This window comes from Neoarius graeffei, chromosome 17 (assembly GCF_027579695.1).
Source record: "Neoarius graeffei isolate fNeoGra1 chromosome 17, fNeoGra1.pri, whole genome shotgun sequence".
NCBI classification, from domain to species: Eukaryota; Metazoa; Chordata; class Actinopteri; order Siluriformes; family Ariidae; genus Neoarius; species Neoarius graeffei.
Genome location: NC_083585.1, coordinates 69,006,861 through 69,025,640, shown reverse-complemented (window position 1 = coordinate 69,025,640; position 18,780 = coordinate 69,006,861). Strand labels below are relative to the sequence as shown.

Genomic DNA, 18,780 nt, shown 5'->3' with positions numbered 1-18,780 from the left:
GCACTGCTGGATGAGAGCCAGGGTTCGGGCGGCTCCCGGATGACAAGCCAGCTTGGAACCATGACCCCACTGCAGCATCTGAGTTTGCACATGACAGGGAACAAACAGATGGTTACGAGGAATATCGTTGGAGTTACCTTCACCAGGGTCCTGCTCCAGGGCCTTCTGCAGGAGCGTCTCAACTTCTAGAATAGCAGCTCCCACCAGGCTTGGACTCCTCTTGGTGGGAAGAGAACATTCTGGACAAGGTGTCGGGTTTGCCGTTCTTGGAGCCTGGGCGGTAGGAGAGCGTGAAGTTGAATCGGGAGAAGAAGAGAGATCAACGGGCTTGATGAGAGTTGAGACGTTTGGCAGACTTGAGGTACTCCAGGTTTTTATGGTCGGTCCAGACTAGGAACGGGAGGTCAGACCCCTTGAACCAGTGCCTCCACTCCTCCAAGGCTAGTTTTACGGCCAGTAGTTCTTGGTCGCGGATGTCATAGTTTCATTCGGCTGGGGATAGCCGGTGGGAGAAGAAGGAGCATGGGTGGACCTTGTTGTCGTTGGCCCTCTGGGACAGGATGGCTCCAACCCCTGACTTGGAGGCGTCGACCTCGATGATAAACTGCTTGGTAGAATCGGGTATGGTGAGAATGGGTGCTGTGGTAAACCTGTGCTTGAAACTGGAAAAGGCTTTCTCTGCTTCCTCCCCCCACTTGAACTTGGTCTTGGTCGAGGTCAGGGCTGAGAGAGGTCTGGCCACCGTGCTGAAGTTGCGGATGAAACGCCTGTAAAAGTTGGCGAACCCCAGGAAGCGCTGGAGCTCTCGTCTCTGTTAGGACTGGGACTGTTTTGGCCTCTAGAGGCCACTGTTATGTTTATCTGGTCATGTTTGTTTTGGCCTCTAGAGGCTGCCACTGTGTTTTGTGTTTGTCTTGATTTCCTGTTTCCTGCCCCGCCCTGTTCCTTAATTAGTTTGTGTATAAATACCCTTCTGTTTGTTCCCTTGTCATGGAGTCTTTATGTTATGCTGTCTAGTGCTAGTTTCCTCTGTCCCATGTACCTTGCCTGTGCCCTTGTGTTTTTGATATTTTTTGCTTTCTTTGAACTTTGTACTTTTGGATCTTCTGAGCGTTTTGCATTTTTGCCTTTTCCTTTTTTTTGGACTTTGAATTGTTGGATTTTTTATTTTTCCCTTTGTCTTCTCAGCGTTGGATTATACTTTTTGTTTTTTTGCCCTGGATTGTATATAGTGTAAATAAACTGGTTTTTTTTGATACTCTACTTTCGCCTCACGCCTCTGCACTTGAGTCATTCCCCTGGTGGCCTAGTGGGGGTTTGCTGGATCACTACACCAGCGACCCGGGTTCAGTTCCCAGCAAAACCCTAACAGTCTCAAAGATGGGTTAGCAAGCTGGTCAGCGACTGCCTCCAGCTTGAGGGGTTCCATCTGGATCTTGGCTGGTGGAATGATGAACCCCAGGAACAAGACAGAGCCTTGGTGGAACTCTGTCTTCTCTGCCTTAATGAACAGCTTATTCTCCAGCAGGGATTGAAGAACCTGCCGGACGTGACCCTGATGTTCCTCCAGGGAGCGAGAGAAAATCAAGATGTCGTCCAGGTAAACAAAGACAAAGGTGTTAAGAAAGTCCCTCAAGACATCATTAACCAATGCCTGGAATACCGTGGGTGCATTAGTCAGGCTGAAAGGGACTACGAGGTACTTGTAGTGGCCTGTGGTGGTGGTGTTGAAGACCGTCTTCCACTCGTCCCCTTCCCTTATCCTAACTAGGTGATAGGCGTTGCGCAAGTCCAGTTTAGTGAATACCTTAGTTCCCTGGAGTAGTTTGAAGGCTGTAGTCATGAGTGGTAGTGGGTAGCGGTTCTTGACTGATGGCATTGAGACCTCAGTAGTCAATGCAGGGGTGGAGCGACTTGTCTTTCTTCTCCACGAAGAAGAATCCTGCCCCTGCTGGGGAGGAGTAAGGGCGGATGATCCCAGCTGCCAGAGACTCAATAATGTATTTCTCCATGGCTTGTCTCTCGGTGGGGGAAAGAGAGTAGAGACATCCCTTGGGTGGTGCCATCCCTGGCAGGAGGTCGATACCACAGTCATAGGGCCTATGAGGGGGAAGGGACACTGCTCGGGTCTTACTGAAGACAGGCTTGAGGTCCAGATATTCTGGAGGCACATGAGAAAGGTCAGGAAACTCACTGGCTGAGGGCTGAGGTGGTTTGGCGGGAGGCAGAGCAGAGTTCAGGCAGGAGGCCAGGCAGAAAGGACTCCAGCCTAAGATGGTGTAGTCAGTCCAGTTTAAGTGGGGGTTGTGCTGCATCAACCAAGGCAATCCGAGAATAACAGAAACATGAGGGTTGTTCATGACGTGAAGTTGTATAGTTTCAGAGTGATTGCCTGAAATCCTAAGGGTGAGTGGGGTGGTGAGGTGAGTGATGGTGGTCAAGCCAGTGCCATTGAGTGTCAGGACAGTGAGAGGGACCTCGAGGGCGAGTAATGGGATTCCGAGATCCTTGGTGGTGGCGGAGCAGATCAGGTTCCTGCCCACCCCTGAGTTGACAAGCGCCTGAAGATGGTGATGCCGATTGTTGAGAGTGATGATAACAGGGAGCAATGGTCGGTCGGCAGGGGACTGATTCCGAGCATTGCCCACCAGGGCACCTCGATTCACTGTATAGCTAACTCTGGTATGGGACTTGTTCTGTACATTGCCCCTGTTAAATAAACTAAACTAAACTGGTGGGCTCGTCCTTTTAGCGGGTAGGCTCAGCAGATGTGTCCCTGCTGACCGCAGTAGAAAGAAGCCCCCATGCTCCGTTGGCACAGTCGTTCCTCCGCTGACACCTGTACCGAATCTACCTGCATGGGTTCGATGGACAAGGCGGGTGGTGGAGAGGGGTTGAAGTTGTGGCGGCTCCTCTCTCTCCTCTGTTGTTGGACCCGTGCGACAATATGATTGGCAAGGTCCATCAGGCTGGAGAGGTCCAATGGCAGTTCCTGCAAGACTAGTACATCCTTGATGGCGTCGGATAAGCCATGTAGGAGTGCGTCAACCAGGGCACTCTTGTTCCAACCGCATGATGCTGCCAACATCCAGAATTCAATGGCATAATCCGAGGTAGATCGGGACCCCTGCCGCAGCTCCATGAGCTCTCTTGCCGCCTCCTGGCCGGACAGAGAGCGGTTGAATTTTCGCCTCATTTCCTCAGAGAATTCCTTGAAACTGGAACAACAGGGCACGTCGGCATCCCAGACCGCCATCCCCTATTCCCTGGCCTTGCCGGTGAAGATCGTGATGGTATAGGCTACCCAGGAGCATTCTGTGGGGAAAGCCAGAGGTTGAAGCTCCAAGATCAGCGAACACTGTGACAAAAAAGATCTGCAGGTACCTGGTTCTCCACTGTAGGCCTGAGGCAAAATGAGTCTTGGTTCGTGAAGAGCGTCGGTGGCGGGAGGTGAAGAAAGAAATGGCTGGGCAGGGGTAGGCATGGCTTGGGAGTGCTGGAGTTGCGTGATGAGGAGGTTGAGTGAGTCGGTCAGGGTGGCCAGGTTCTGAGTGATCTGCCCGAGTTCCTGTTGGTGGGTCCCGAGGAGGGCTCCTTGCTGCTGCATAGCCGGTCTCAGATGGTTAAGTTCCGCTGGATCCACGTTGGCCAGAACGTACTGTTAAGGGTGGCGAGATGTGGTGAGTTAGGATCCAATAGCAGAACACACACCAGAAAATCCAATGAATAAAAAATGATTTAATTAAAGTTCAAAAAGAATCAACGAACAAAAATAGCAAAAATAATCCAGACAACAACGAGGTAGACAAAGTGCTAATATGTGAACATGAAAAATAGTTCTGACAAAAACTGGAGACAAAAAACGTAGTGCAAAAAACATGAAAAACTGACAAAATGTGAGTGCAAAAAACTGCGGCTAAGACTAAGCAAAACAGAGAGCAAAAATCCAGGAAGCAAAAAATGGCACAGAGACCACGTGAGAAACAGACAAGAAATTCTGGCAAAGTCCCCTTCTGAGAACGGCCTATTTATACACAGCTGAGCAGACCAGGAAGTGAATGCCAGCAAGATGGAAGTCCCGTCTGGGATCCGGATTGCGCTGAACTGGGAGATAGTAAATCTCCGGAGTGGAAGTCCGGGGCAGATCATGACAGATCCTGTGACTATTTCCTGTAAGTGAATTATGTGCTGTTACAGGGTTTGGTTGAACACACGTGTGTCCTGCTGTAATCTGGAGAAGGAGACATGACCTCCAACAGGAGTGTGTGTGGAAAACAGGACTTAAAGAAAGGCGAGAGGTGAGTTACTTTTACATTCACCAGCAATAAATCCACACCGTCTCATGGGGACAGATCTGTATCTCTAAACACTCACTAGTTCACAAAGGAACTAACCTTTGGTTTAAGGTGTTTCATAGCAGTGAATATATCACTGATCTGATCTGAGAACAGTTTAGAGAAATCATTCACTGAGAGAAGGGTAAAAAGGGCTGTCATGTGGAGCAGAAGAGCAGCAGAGCTTTGAGTCAGTGAACTCTACAGGCTTTAAGACCCAGCTGAGTTAGGTGAGGTTGGGACTCCTGATGTCAGAGTAGTTCCTGAGGTATGAGGTGAGTCTCCTGTTTGAATACATGTGCAGACTGGAGCTGAGTGAAAAAGATGGAATTGTTGGTGTTTAATGATGAACACATTGTTTAACAGAGCTGAGAGAGCAGAGTATTAATTATTGCTGATGTTTTTGTTGTAATTCTAGAATGATGAAGAGAAAGAGATCTGACTCACCACAACCCAGCTGTGTGTCCATGAAGAGTGACTGGTCAATGGGAGTGCCAGTGCACTTCAGAAACAGAGACGGGTGTGGTGATGTGAGGTCAGTACAGTGAGGTGTTTTACGGCACTGTTCCACCTGATCAAACTCACTCGTCTCACTGTGAAGCCCTTCATGAGCTTTATCAGGTGTTGAAGCAGTAAAACCCTAAACTGTGCAGTGCTGCAGCTCTCGGACTGGCAGTGAGGAAAACTGCTGTAAGAGTTCAGTTCAGCCTGCAGTCCCTGAGCTGGAGGGTCTGTGGTGTGACACGAGAACATTTACACCTGGGACATTAATGACTACATCATGATTTTATTCATTCATTCACTCAAACACGTGTTTCTCAGTATGATAGTATCAGTGAGGAAATCCTGAACTCAGTGTATTGTGTTCAGAGGACAGTGTTAAATATCTGTCTCTGTATTTATTAGTGTGTGTTGGACAGCTGTGGTATGTAAGTGTCAACAATACCATTCCTCACACGGGGCACCAAAATTATATCGGCACAATTGCGTTATAAATCAGTCTCATACAATCAGCCTCATAAAATATCAGTTCATTAATTTTACTAATCAATATTTCTATTAATTATTTAATGAATGATATGCTAGATCAGTGAAGGCAGTGTGAATTCTTTGATGTCAGAGGATGGATTCAAGTAATGCTGCAGCAAAACAGACAAGACACAGTTTCTTGTAAATATTTAATTCATTAAAATAACAAAATCAAGTGAGGATAATACCGATCAGGTACATTCAATAATACTAGTAGCAATTTAACAATCAAGGCACAAAATGGGGTGGCACGGTGGTGTAGTTCTAAGCATTGTCGTCTCACAGCAAGAAGGTCCTGGGTTCGAGCCCAGCGGCCGACGAGGGCCTTTCTGTGTGGAATTTGCATGTTCTCCCTGTGTCTGGGTGCTCTGGTTTCCCCCACAGTCCAAAGACTTGTAGATTAGGTTAATTGGTGGCTCTAAATTGACCATAAGTGTGAATGGTTGTTTGTCTCTATGTTTCAGCCCTGCTGCGATGACCTGGTGACTTGTCCAGGGTGTACCCTGCCTCTTGCCAATAATCAGCTGGGATAGGCTCCAGCTTGCCTGCGACCCTGTACAGGATAAGCAGCTACAGATAATGGATGGGTGGGATGGCACAAAATGGTGATATGAGGTAGTAACATTGTGTTTGCAAGAAGGAGACAAGAGTGTTTGAGTGAAGTGTGCAAAAAAGGTGGGGGAGGGGACCATAGGCACTCTGTGTGACTGATTAGACAAAGGATTTTAACAAAGGTGCATAAATGGTCATTGGCCCATATGGGGACCGAACCCGCTATCTTGGCGTTATCAGCACCACACTCTAACCAGCCCTTAGTTTACTGAAGTCTGAATGTTGAGATGTGTATAATGGTGTGTGGTAAGAAAGTGTTAGAGAGAAAGAAGTAAAGAAAGATAGGGCATGCAAATCTATCTACCAGAGTAAAACTGAGAAATACAATAACATATGATCAAACCAAAGCTATGTGATTATTGTGTGCACACTTGAAACAACCTTTGGTTTCAGTAGCACTTTTCACATAAACTAATCAAGCTAAGACTAACGTTGCCCAAATGCCAGCCTTACTTGGGACCACACTCACGTGACAGCATGAAGGAGTTCTTCAGTGATCCTCCGTTTCGGTGTATTCTTCTGAAAAGAGCAGAGCACAGCTTTAATTCAGTTTAATGCAGCTCTGCTATGTTGCAAAAGTTCTTCCTGGGTGGGAGCTCGTTGACCCAGAAGGTCCTCGGTCAAACGTTCATCGGCTGAGGACATGGAGGGAACCACTCACCTCTAATCTACCTAAATTGCATTATTACAGTGTAGTAATAATGGTAGCTGTAGCCGGTTTCAAACACAACAAAAGTGAAACAATGCGACTGAAGTACTTTTATAGTGGCCAGTGGCTCATACAACAATGCATGTTTGTCCCTTTGTGTTGATATGGTAGATATGTGGACTGCATGGTAGATATGTGGACTGCATGGACTGTGTTGCTCTCAAGGACTATGACTTCATCCCAGCCCTGAGACCAAAGGGGGGATGTAGGTACAGCACATCTCCGCAACTACATTTCCCATAATTTCCTCACTTCCTACCCCGGACAATATCTGCCTCAGCTCATCTTTCACTGCACCACAATTGGGTAGTGTACTATTGTAAATCGTGACACAAGCGCGCCTATAAATTGGGTGGTCTGAGCATCCCAGCCCTGAGACAAAAATAAATAGATAAAATATAGAATTATGATTCGCCCAAATGCCTATAGCCTTATGTCTGCCCAAATGCCTGTGACTTCAATTGTTGTTTACCAGGACCCAAAAGACTGTGAAGGATTAAGGATATATGGACTACATGGACTGTGTTGCTCTCAAGGACTATGAGTTCATCCCAGCCCTGAGACCAAAGGGGGGATGTAGTGGTGCAGTGAAAGATGAGATGAGGCGGATATTGTCTGGGGTAGGAAGTGAGGAAATTATGGGAAATGTAGTTGCGGAGATGTGCTGTACCTACATCCCCCCTTTGGTCTCAGGGCTGGGATGGTGGTCTGAGCTTGATTAGTTTATGTGAAAAGTGCTACTGAAACCAAAGGTTGTTTCAAGTGTGCACACTCTACTCTACTCTACTCTACTCTAGCCTGTGTCTCCCTGGGGGGTGTTTTAAGCATTGCCTGCACCCTAGAATGGTTCTCGTGGCTTTGTTGGAAGGCCTGGACATCGGCGTTCTCTTTAACAGTTCTCTCTGCTATTTCGAGCCTGCTGGCACACTCATTTAGGGATTAATTTACTAACTTAAGTTTGTTCCACAGACTAAAGTTAGCTTCGTCTAGTCTGTTGCGGCTAGCGCTAATACCTGAGTTCTCTTGGCGAAGAGCTTCATTTCCCAGGTGGGTTTCCTGGTCGTGGAGCAGGAAAAGTCTACCTACCACCTCTTGGATGGTGATTGCTCCATGTTTGAGGTTTCTCACATATTGTATCATATTCTTGCTTGCTTTCGATTTAGGCTTTTAAATTCTGCCTTAGTGGAAGCAGAAATTTTAATTAGGTCTGCAACAAAATCAAACAGGGGAAGTGGACTCTTCTGGGTTTTGAGCATTGTTCTCCTTCTCTGAGGCGTGTGGGGTGCTGCGGCTCATCTTGCCTAATCTTCAAGGCAGGAAACTAGCAATGCGGTTTGGAATGCTCTCTCTTAACTATTAAAAGGGTTAGATAATTAGTATCTAACGGCCGTTAATATTATAGGAGTGTAATTGGTTCAAGCACACCTGGATGTATATGCCTTGACAGTGTGACAAGATCAGTGACTTACCTGGAAAAGTCCTGGAACTGCTCATTAAACTAAACTTTGTCTGTTGTTGGAACAATATTGCAGAAGCCAACAATGCCAATCCTCACACAGGGCACCAAAATTATGTAGGTGCCAACAATGCCAAGCCTCACACGGGGCACCAGAATTGTGTCAGTCCAATTGAGTTATTAAATCAGTCTAATACAATCAGTCTCATAAAATATCAGTTCATTCATTTTACTAATCAATATTTCTATTAATTATTAAGTTAATGAATTAATTACTCTAGTGATACACTAGATCAGTGAAGGCAATGTGAATTATTTGATGGCAGAGGATGGATTCAATTAATACTGCAGCAAAACAGATGAAGCTAAGCACAGTTTATTGTAAATATTTAATTTATTAAAATTAAATCAAGTGCAGATAATACTGATCAGGTACATTCAGTAATACTAACAACAAGGCACAAAATGGTGATATGAGGTAGTAACGTTGTGTGTGTGTGTGTGTGTGTGTGTGTGTGTGTGTGTGTTTGCAGGAAGGAGGAGACAAGAGTGTTTGAGTGAAGCACGCGAAAAACGTGGGGGAGGGGACCATAGGTGCTCTGTTGCCCCTTTTCCACCAAATCAGTTCCAGGGCTGGTTCGGGGCCAGTGCTTAGTTTGGAACCGGGTTTTCTGTTTCCACTGACGAAGAACTGGCTCTGGGGCCAGAAAAACCGGTTCCAGGCTAGCACCAACTCTCTGCTGGGCCAGAGGAAAGAACCGCTTACGTCAGCAGGGGGGGGGGAGGGGAGTTAAGACCAACAACAATAACAAGACCGCGAAAGATCGCCATTTTTAAGCGATGAAAAGCAGCAGCTGTACAAACGCGAAGTCATCCATTATTATTGTTGTTGTTGTTGCCACTGCTGCTTCTTCCATGTTGTTTTTGCTTCGATATTCACGCCAAGGTTTATGCAAACGTAGTGACGTAACTGATGTATACAGCGACGTAAGGACGTGACTTCCCTTAGCACCGCGAGCTATGGAAAAGCAAACTGGTTCTCAGCTGGCTCGCAAGTTGAACAAGTTGAGAACCAGCACCAGCACTGGCCCCGAACCAGCCCTGGAACTGATTTGGTGGAAAAAGGGTATGAGTGACTGACTGGACAAAGGATTTTAACAAAGGCACATAAATGATCATTGGCCCATACAGAGATCAAACCCAGTATCTTGGTGTTATCAGCACCACAGTCTAACCAACCGAGCTAACCAGCCCTTAGTTTGCTGAAGTCTGAATGTTGAGGTGTGTATAAAAGTGCGTGGTAAAAAAGTGTTACAGAGAAATGGAGATAGGGCATGCAAAATCTATCTACCAAAGTAAAACTGAGAAATACAATAACATATGATCAAACCAAACCTATGTGATTATTGCGCACACTTGAAACAAACTTACAGTTAAATAGCACTTTTAACATAAACTAATCAAGCGAAGACCAACGTTGCCCAAATGCCAGCCTTACTTGGGACCACTCTGATGTGGCAGCATGAAAGAGTCTGTCAGTGATCCTCTGTTTCGGTGTATTCTTCTGAAAAGAGCGGCACACAGCTTCAGTTCAGTTTAATGCAGCTCTGCTATGTTGCAAAAGTCCTTCCCGGGTGGGATCTCATTGATCCAGATGGTCCTTGGTTGAACGTTCTTTGGCTGAAGATGTGGAGGGAACCACTCACCTCTAATCTTCCTAATTTGTGTTATTACGGTGTAGTGATAATGGTAGCCAGTTTCAAACACAACGAAAGCAAAACAATGTGACTGAGGTACTTTTTTAACAGTGGCCAGTGGCTCATACAACAACGCGTTCGTCCCTTTGTTTCTTCGCTTCCGCCAGCAGGCCATAGTGTCTCTTTTTAATACCGACGATGAATTGGTCAGAGAGAGCGTCAGTCAGAGAGAGTGAGGCGTGTCTGGTTTTGGGAGGACGGAGACTTGTCAGGAGGTTGGGCAGAGAGAGAATGAAACTTGCTCAGACCACCCAATTTATAGGCGAGTTTGCTTCACAATCTACAGTAGTCAGTGTTGTGCAAGTTCACACTTTTTTTGAACTAGTTCAAGTTCAGTTCAAACATGTTAAAAGTGAACTGTTCACGTTCATAGTTCAGTTTTAATTCTGAACTAGTTCAAAGTTCAGTTCATTTTACTTTTAGGTGGGATATGAAAATAAAGACTAAAATCATATGCTACATTCTAGCTCAAAACTACTCACATATTATAGATATTATATTCTATCACACAAAATGGAAGTTATTGTACATACTATATATGGAAAAAAGGACAAAATATTTTGATTTCTTCACTGACTCAACCACTGCTACCAAAACGTTACACGTGACTTCAAACAAATGCTTTCAGTTTCAACTAACAGTAACTTCTAATAAACGACAACTAGACTTCCTCATAAATGTGTGTTTCTAAAAAGATGACTGCCAATATGTATATACACTGAAGGAGTGCTATTTTAAGATCCATATCAACAGCATTGACCATATCAACCATATTGATCAGACAGAGGGATGCATGCTCAAGGGCTTTTTATTTCTCAAAATACAAAACAGGAAAACTTCAGATAGCCTCATTCTTCAGTACACATCTGTGTATGCACACAACAATCAAATTTCTAAAATTATTTGGCATTGTACTCATCTGTGTTCTCCGTGCCGCTACTTGAACTTTCACTGGCCATGTTGCTGTGAGTGTGCGCCGGCTGTGGTGTGCGCGCTGTCTGCTGCCTGTAGCTAGGGAACGCTGGGTTACGCCTACTTTGCTCTGCTGCATCATGGGTAACGTAGTATGGAGCCAAATCATAGAGCCATCCACTATCTCCGGCTTCACACTGCGTTATCCATGATGCATTGCACACACGCGGCACCTCAGGGCAGTGAGTGACAACAACATCAGACTGACAGTGAAGTAGTAGAACGTAAAATATCTTGCAAGTAGACGTGCCACTTGATTCATCAGGTTTCGTTCATCTTCATGTTTGTCGTTCATGTCGCATAATTTGAACGAATTCACGTTCAAGTTCTTTCATTACAAAGTTGTTGCGTTCAGTTCAAAGTTCATGGAAAAACGAGCGTGTTCAGTGAACGCGTTCTTTTGAGCGTGTTCATGCACAACACTGACAGTAGTACACTACCCAACTGCAGCGCAGTGAGAGATGAGATGAGGTGGATATTGTCTGGGGAAGGAACTGAGGGAATTATGGGAAACGTAGTTGGGGAGATGTGCTGTACCTACAGGTACATATAGTCAATATTACAGGATGTGTTTTGTTTATTCACAGACCACAAAAGAAGAAATCAAACATCAGCAGCAATCAGCTGGAGTCCATATTCAAGGTGTGTCTCTTTAATGTGTGTAACATGTGTGTGAGGAGGTTGCAGTTTTTTTATTTTCAATCATGATAATTGACAGATTTAGTGATGTGCAGCAGCATTATGGGTAATCAGACAGAGTTTCAGTTATGACTGTGGGAATAGAAAGAGACTTTTCTTCTTTTCCTAAAATAAAATCCTCTCTTGCTGTGAAACATTAATATTTAGAGCTGTTCCTATGTGTTTCTAACCAGGAGCTGGAACACAAAGTCATCAGTGTGATAAAGACGGAGCTGAAGAGGTTTAAGGAGCTCCTGAGTCCAGATTCCCCAGCATGCTCTGAGAGGGAGGTGGAGGATGAGGAGGTCAGAGAGGGAGTGCTGAAGCTCACACTCCACTTCCTGAAGAACATGAACCACACAGATCTCGCTCACACACTGAAGAACAGTAAGAGCTCTGAGTCATGACTTTATTTTATCTACTTCAGTTTGGTTCATATTTAAATACATCATATTAAATTTATCAAGCTAATCCAGCCACTGGGGGTGCATAAGCGTACTCTTGGTGACGGTCCCAAGCCCGGATAAATTGGAGAGGGTTGTGTCAGGAAGGGCATCCGGCGTAAAACTGTGCCAAATCTAACATGCAGATTGAAAAGAGAAATACCATACTGGATTGGTTGGGGCCCGGGTTAACAACGACCGCCTCTGGTACTGTTGGTCAACAGGGTGCTGGTGGAAAGTGTGCTACTGTTGCGTCAAAACGGAGAAGGAGAAAGAGAGGGAGGAGGCATGTTAGGAGAAAGCGTGAAAGATGGAAGGGAAGGAGCTTAGAATTGAGGGTAGGAACACTGAATGTGGGAACATTGACTGGCAGAGCGAGAGAGTTAGCAGGTATGATAAGGGTGGTTGATTTTTCAAAGAGGATGTATTTGGCAATAGTCAATACATACTTCGAGAAGAAAGAGCAGCACAGGGTGACGTTTAAGAGTGCAGGAAGATCTACACAGGTGGACTACATACTCTGCAGAAATGTTAACCTGAAGGAGATTGGAGACTGTAAAGTGATGGCAGGGGAGAGTGTAGCTAGACAACATCGAGTGGTCATGTGCAGGATGATCTTGAAAGTGAAAAAGAGGAAGCGTGAAATAATGGAGCCGAAGATTAAGTGGTGGAAACTAAAAGAGGTTGAACATCAGAAGGAGTTTAGGGAAGAAATGAGACGAGCATTGAGTGGTCATGGAAGTCTGCCGGAAGATTGGAATACTACTGTTGTACTAGTAAGAGAGGCAGCAAGGAAGGTGCTAGGGTGGTCATCGGGAAGGAGGAAGGAAGACAAGGAGACATGGTGGTGGAACAAAAGTGCAGGAAATTATAAAAGAGAAGAGGCTAGCAGAGAAGAATTGGGACAATTAGAGAGACGAGGAAAGCAGGCAGTTATACAGAGAGATGAGACAGAAGGCAAAAAGAGCGGTAGCGAAGGCAAAAGCAGATGCATTCCAAGAATTGTACGAAAGACTGGAGACCAAAGAAGGAGAGAAAGACCTGTACAGACTAGCTAGGCAGAGAAACAGGGAAGCGAGGGATGTACAGCAGGTAAGAGTGATGAAAGATGGAAATGTGCTGACAAACAAAGAGAGTGTATTAAGAAGGTGGAAAGAGTACTTTGAGGATTTATTAAATGAGGAGAATCCAAGAGAGAAAAGGTCAGATTTGTTGGAGACAGCAAATCAGGAAGCAGAGTTGGTTAGTAAGGATTAGGTGAGGGCAGACATGAAAAGAATGAAGACTGGGAAAGCAGTCGGACAAGATGGTATCCCGATTGAGGCTTGGAGATGTTTGGGTGAGACGGCTGTGGAGTTCCTAACGCAGGGGTGAAAGTAAGCCAGTCCTGGCCGGTCCGGTGTACCACTAAAAGATTTGGCCGTACTGGAAAGAAAAATATACTGTTTCTGAAAAAAAAAATGCACTTTCAGCATAACTACACACCTGCTAACGTCAATTTACCAAAAGCAACGTTTTCCTCAATATACATTGCATATAACTCGTTCTGACCTGTCTCTGAATTATGTCTGAAGTGAGTTCCTTCCGTGTTTCACTCGACAGACAACGTGCGAGATAGTGCGCGTAGCCCACTGCTTAACCATCTTGCGCAGCTGGTATCCAAAGTGTTTTAGTAGACAGACGTTTGTTGCAAAGTCTCCCAAATAAAAACAACATATACAGAAACATGTTGATGTTTCAATATTCTATTATGTGTGCAGTGTTTCGCTGGACAAACAACGAGCGAGCTACAGCGCGTGTACGGCTGAACCAGATGTTGTGCTATAACGTGCGCAGCTGGTAATCAAAGTGTTTTAGCAGACAGACGTTAGTTGCAAAGTCTCCCAAATAAAAAGGCATATAAAGAAATATGTTAATGTTTCATGATAGGATATTTAAAAATTACTTTGATCAAAATTCGTAAATCGAGTGGAAGTTGGGGCAAAGATTCTAGATTACTGTCTGGTTGGCGCGAGCAGGGTAACTAGGCTACCAATGCATGGCACGCACACTGAGAACACACGCACTTACTGTAGAACGCACGCACTTTCTCAAACGTTCCGACACACCCATGGGAAAATACAAAGAATCCAAAAAACACCAACAGAAAACCACAACGATATATTTGATAAGATAAGGAAGAGAGGACAACTTTTACCTAAAAACTTTCACTTTTCTGTTCTGTTACACTGTTCTGTGTCCAATGTCCAAAATGAAAAGTTAGTTTTCAACTGTTCAGCTAAAATAAATTTATTAAAACGATTGTCTTGTTGAAATGATGTTTGCAATTTATTTATAATCAAAAACTGATACAGGTGGATGAAAGAGTGACAGTGTGATTAAAAAAGTCCTACACTAGTACTACTAAGTGATAAGAAGTCCTAGTGAATGCTTGATAAGTAGACAATAATAAATAATTAGGTGTATTTTTCGACACGCGCTGTGCGCACACTATGACTCAAAATAATAGTACTGGCAAGAAATAAAAGTTACTTTCACCCCTGTCCTAACGAGATTGTTTAATAAGATCCTAGAGAATGAGAAAATGCCAAATGAATGGAGAGTGTGCTCATCCCAATATACAAAAATAAGAGATGTACAGAGCTGCAGTAATTACAGAGGGATAAAATTCATGAGCCACACCATGAAGCTATGGGAAAGGGTATTGGAGGCGAGATTGAGAAGAGAGGTAGCAATCTGTGAACAGCAGTACGGGTTTATGCCAAGGAAGAGCACATCGGATGCAATTTTTGCTTTAAGAATGTTAATGGAGAAGTACAGAGAAGGCCAGAGAAAGCTACATTGTGTGTTGTAGACCTGGAGAAGGCATACGATAGAGTGCCGAGAGATGAGTTATGGTATTGTATGAGAAAGAGTGGAGTGAATGAGAAGTATATTAGAGTGGTGCAAGACATGGATGAGAACAGTGAAACAGCAGTGAGGTGTGCAGTTGGAACGACTGAATGGTTCAAGGTGAAGGTGGGACTCCATCAAGGATCTGCTTTGAGTCCTTTCTTGTTTGCCATAGTGATGGACAGCTTGATGGACGAAGTGAGGCAAGAGTCACCATGGAACATGATGTTTGTGGATGATATTGTGATATGTGGTGAAAGTAGAAAGGAGGTTGAGTTGGGTTTGGAGAGATGGAGGGATGCATTGGAACGAAGAGGAATGAAGGTGAGCAGGAGCAAAACAGAATACATGTGCATCAGTGAGAATGGGGATGAGAGTGTAGTGAAGACGCAAGGAGTAGACGTAAAGAAAGTTGGTGAATTCAAGTACCTGGGGTCAACTGTGCAGGAAAATGGGGGCTGCGATAGTGAGGTGAGAAAGAGAGTGCAGGCAGGGTGGAGCAGTTGGAGAAGGATTTCGGGAGTCATTTGTGATCGGAAAGTCCCAGCAAAAGTGAAAGGTAAGATGTATAAGACAGTAGTGAGACCAGCTGTGATGTATGGATTGGAGACCGTACCCTTAACGAAGAGACAGGAGGCAAAGTTGGAGGTGGCGGAGTTGAGGATGTTAAGGTTTGCGATGGGAGTGAGAAGGTTGGACAGGATAAGGAACGAGCACATCAGAGGGACAGCACATGTGGAGAGCTTGGGAATGAAACTAAGAGAGATGAGACTGAGATGGTATGGGCACATCCTGAGAAGAGATGCAGAGCATGTGGGAAGGAGAATGTTGAGGATGGAGCTGCCAGGCACACAAAAATGAGGAAGGCCAAAGAGGAGATACATGGATGTGGTGAGAGAGGACATGAAAGTGGCAGGTGTGGTAGAGAAGGATGTGGAAGACAGGGAGCAATGGAGATGAAAGATCCGCTGTGGTGACCCCTAATCGGGAGCAACCAAAGGAAGAAGATATTAAATTTATTAAGCTGAATAAGTCAGTGATACGTCAGCCCTGTGATGACCTGGCGACTTGTCCAGGGTGTACCCCGCCTTTCGCCCGTAGTCAGCTGGGATAGGCTCCAGCTTGCCTGCGACCCTGTAGAAGGATAAAGCGGCTACAGATAATGAGATGAGATGAAGTCAGTGATATTAGAACTCTGAAATTAGTTTTATTTTTCAATATACTGTCTAGATTTTTTCTTCTAAATTTTATAAGTTTATCAGGAACGTATTTAATTTCTGTTGTTCTCAATGATTTTGTATTACAAGATGTTCTTACTTTGTTTATCAGAACATGTCTCTGTGTATCAGCCAAAGCTGAAATCCAACCTGGGAGAGAAGTTTAAAAGAATTAATGAAGGAATCTCACAGCATGGAAGCTCAGCTCTTCTGAATGAGATCTACACAGAGCTCTACATCACAGAGGGTTGGAGTGGAGACATCAGTAAAGAACATGAGGTGAGACAGATTGAGACAGCATCCAGGAGACCAGCAATGCAGGAGACACCCATCAAATTTAATGAGCTCTTTAAAGACACGTCCATCAGAAGTGTGCTGACTAAAGGAGTTGCTGGAATTGGAAAAACAGTCTCTGTGCAGAAGCTTATTCTGGACTGGACTAAAGGAGAAGCAAATCAGGACATCACCTTCATGTTCCCACTTCCCTTTAGGGAGCTGAATCTGATGAAGGAGAGAAAGCTCAGTCTGATGAAGCTTCTTCATCACTTTTTCCCAGAAATGAAAGAATTACGATTAATAGACTGTGATATTAACAAAGTCCTGTTGATCTTTGATGGTCTGGATGAGTGTCGACTTCCTCTAAATTTCCAGAACAATGAGAAATTGTGTGATGTGATGGAGTCGGCCTCAGTGGATGTGCTGCTGACAAACCTCATCAAGGGGAATCTGCTTCCCTCTGCTCTCCTCTGGATAACCACTCGACCAGGAGCAGCCGATCAGATCCCTCCTGAGTGTGTAGGCCAGGTAACAGAGGTGCGAGGGTTCAGTGATCCTCAGAAAGAGGAGTACTTCAGGAAGAGGATCAGTGATCAGAGCCTGGCCAATAAAATCATCACACACATGAAGTCTTCAAGAAGTCTCTACATCATGTGCCACATCCCAGTCTTCTGCTGGATCTCAGCCACTGTTCTCGAGAGAATGTTGGGTGAAGCAGAGAGTGGAGAGATCCCCAAGACTCTGACTCAAATGTTCACACACTTCCTGATCCTTCAGATCAAACACAAGGAGCAAAAATACCATCAGAAATGTGAGCCTGATCCTCAGCAGACCAGAGAGAGTATCTTGGCACTGGGAAAACTGGCTTTCCAACAGCTGGAGAAAGGAAACCTGATCTTCTATGAGGAAGACCTGATAGAGTGTGGCATTGATGTGAGAGAAGTGTCAGTGTACTCAGGAGTGTGCACCCAAATCTTCAGAGAGGAGCTTGGGCTTCACCTGGTGAAGGTCTTCAGCTTTGTACATCTGAGTGTTCAGGAGTTTCTGGCTGCTTTATATGCATTTCTCTCCTTCATCAGCAGAAATGTAGCAGAACAACAAACCACTGATTTGTCTGATCTTTTCAGAAAGTCAAACATGTCTGATTTCCTCAGGAGTGCAGTGGACAAGGCCTTACAGAGTGAGAATGGACACCTGGACCTGTTCCTCCGTTTCCTTCTGGGTCTTTCACTGGAGTCCAATCAGACTCTCTTACAAGGATTAATGCCCCAGACAGGAAGTATCTCTCACGGCAAACAGGAAACAGTCGAGTACATCAAGGAGAAGATCAGGGAGAATCCATCTCCAGAGAAATCCATCAATCTGTTCCACTGTCTGAATGAACTGAATGATCATTCTCTCATGCAGGAAGTACAACGTTACCTGAACAGTAGAGATTACAGGTGTCTCAGAGGAACCAGTCTCTCTCCTGCTCAGTGGTCAGCTCTGGTGTTCGTGATACTGAACTCAGAACAGGATCTGGATGAGTTTGATTTGAGGAAATATGACCGATCAGAGGAATGTCTTCTGAAGCTGCTGCCAGTGGTCAAAGCCTCCAGAAAACCTGTGTGAGTATTTTTATTTTTATTACGTTGCCCGGGACGGAGTCCACCAGGCGGCGAGGTATTGTTTCCGGTCGTGTTTTTTTTTTTGTAAATGATGTTACGGGAAAACGGCTGGTCCAATCTTCATGAAACTTTCAGGATAGATGGGCATTAGTCTCACATAGAACCTCCAAAATTTTGGGGGTCATCTGGCCAAAGTCAAGGTTACGGTGATCAAAAAGGTAAAAAAAAAAAAAGCTCTGAGCTCAGATTGCAGGAGCGCTGCCTCATAAAGACTCCTCCCACAAACACGCTGATTAGCTCACTACCTGCCTCATTTGTATACACTGCTGTCATTGGATGGTTTCTTGCTTCATTTACATACTCAAAGGAAGGGGGGTTAGCCACGCCCACTTTTAAAAACTTCCCCGCTCTGTTGATTTATTCATAGAAATATAAATTATAAAAAAAAGGACTAGACTAAAGAAATCACTTTCAGACATCCATCCATTATCTGTAGCCACTTATCCTGTTCTACAGGGTCGCAGGCAAGCTGGAGCCTATCCCAGCTGACTACGGGCGAAAGGCGGGGTACACCCTGGACAAGTCGCCAGGTCATCACAGGGGTAACACACAGACACAGACAACCATTCACACCTACGGTCAATTTAGAGTCACCAGTTAGCCTAACCTGCATGCCTTTGGACTGCGGAGGAAACCAGAGCACCTGGAGGAAACCCACGCAGACAGCATGCAAATTCCACACAGAAAGGCCCTCGTTGGCCGCTGGGCTCGAACCCAGGACCTTCTTGCTGTGAGGAG

The 18,780-nt window shown here is 45.0% G+C and overlaps 1 protein-coding gene across 3 annotated transcripts in view; it reads left to right on the top strand.

The window, feature by feature from the left end:
- LOC132864476 (NLR family CARD domain-containing protein 3-like) overlaps positions 1-18,780 on the top strand; it is a 34,039-nt gene that overhangs the window by 2,125 nt on the left and 13,134 nt on the right. The window contains exons 2-6 of one of the 3 annotated variants that reach the window (XM_060897893.1): positions 4,198-4,298; positions 4,753-4,869; positions 11,457-11,511; positions 11,742-11,934; positions 16,212-17,982. In XM_060897893.1, coding sequence (XP_060753876.1) covers positions 4,246-4,298; positions 4,753-4,869; positions 11,457-11,511; positions 11,742-11,934; positions 16,212-17,982 — 2,189 coding nt within the window. In that variant the 5' untranslated portion in view covers positions 4,198-4,245. Of the gene's footprint in view, positions 1-4,197; positions 4,299-4,752; positions 4,870-5,934; positions 5,979-11,456; positions 11,512-11,741; positions 11,935-16,211; positions 17,983-18,780 lie in introns of those variants that run through there. The other 2 variants (XM_060897894.1, XM_060897895.1) reach the window with 2 other exon arrangements.